The 960-nt window shown below is 48.4% G+C and overlaps 1 protein-coding gene across 1 annotated transcript in view; it reads left to right on the top strand.

Moving 5' to 3' along the window:
* The first annotated feature begins 442 nt into the window (after positions 1 to 442).
* fgf16 (fibroblast growth factor 16) overlaps positions 443 to 960 on the top strand; it is a 40,583-nt gene continuing 40,065 nt past the window's right edge. Inside the window, exon 1 of the mRNA XM_055924466.1 lies at positions 443 to 960. This exon is cut by the window's right edge and continues 57 nt beyond it. Within this exon, the coding sequence (XP_055780441.1) occupies positions 744 to 960 (217 nt within the window). The 5' untranslated portion in view covers positions 443 to 743.

Below are 960 nucleotides of genomic sequence, written 5' to 3'. Positions count from 1 at the left end.
AAAATAATAGAGGCACCGGTGCCGTTTGAGATAGAAGTGATATGGCGATAAGACGCCAAGCGGTTAAGAGGTCTTTTACGAGTTCTTTATGGGTGGATTCTGAATGTGGTTAGTCTGATGCAGTGGAACATGTAGTTTATCAGCTCGGTGTCAACTTCCATCCGTGTTTTAATGATGATTGCGGCTTTCATTCCGGAATCTGTTCCATAATTCAATGCACCACCAAACTATCACCAGTTTCCTTTGTGGTTTTATCAGCAGAACGACACAGAGAACCGAGCAGGGAGGTTGTCCCGCTACAGCCTGTCGGAGTGACGAGTAGCTGGCTGGGATTGTTCGTTCAGAAGACTAGTGATCCTACAGCGGCAGCAGGACGAGGCGCAGCAGCAGCATACAATAATCAAAGTTGGAATGAAACGATATATTTTTTTAGTCATGATGCGGCACGCAAAGCGGGGATGCCAGCCAGGCGTGGCTTGCATTTTAATATCCATTATGTATATAACCAGCCTGTCCGTCTGATAAACACACTAATCTAAGTGATGAGTAGTAAAGGACACGTCATTAAATAAAGGAACCGATTTACCGAAGAGGAGGAGGAGGAGGTGAATTACGCATTACGCCGGGTAGCATACCTTCGTGGCTTTTTTGCGCATGGGATTTGACTTCCTATGTTGAACGGTAAACCTCCTTGATTCAACGGACATTTTAATTGCATTAACAGATCCCTTCAGTTGTGCGCCATGGCGGAGGTTGGGGGCTTTCTAGGGACACTCGACTTGGATTTACAGAGTTTCCCCGCACTAGGAAGTATGCCCTTGGCAGAGGCGCCAGCGGGGTTACTGGATGAGAGGCTGGGACAGATCGAGGGGAGATTACAGCGGGGCTCGCTGACAGATTTCGGGCACCTTAAAGGGATTCTGCGGCGGAGGCAGCTGTACTGTCGGACCGGTTTCCAGC

This window comes from Salvelinus fontinalis, chromosome 6 (genome assembly GCF_029448725.1).
Source record: "Salvelinus fontinalis isolate EN_2023a chromosome 6, ASM2944872v1, whole genome shotgun sequence".
In the NCBI taxonomy this organism is placed as follows: domain Eukaryota; kingdom Metazoa; phylum Chordata; class Actinopteri; order Salmoniformes; family Salmonidae; genus Salvelinus; species Salvelinus fontinalis.
The sequence above is the reverse complement of the archived record's forward strand: the minus strand, read 5'-3'. Positions and strand labels throughout refer to the sequence as shown.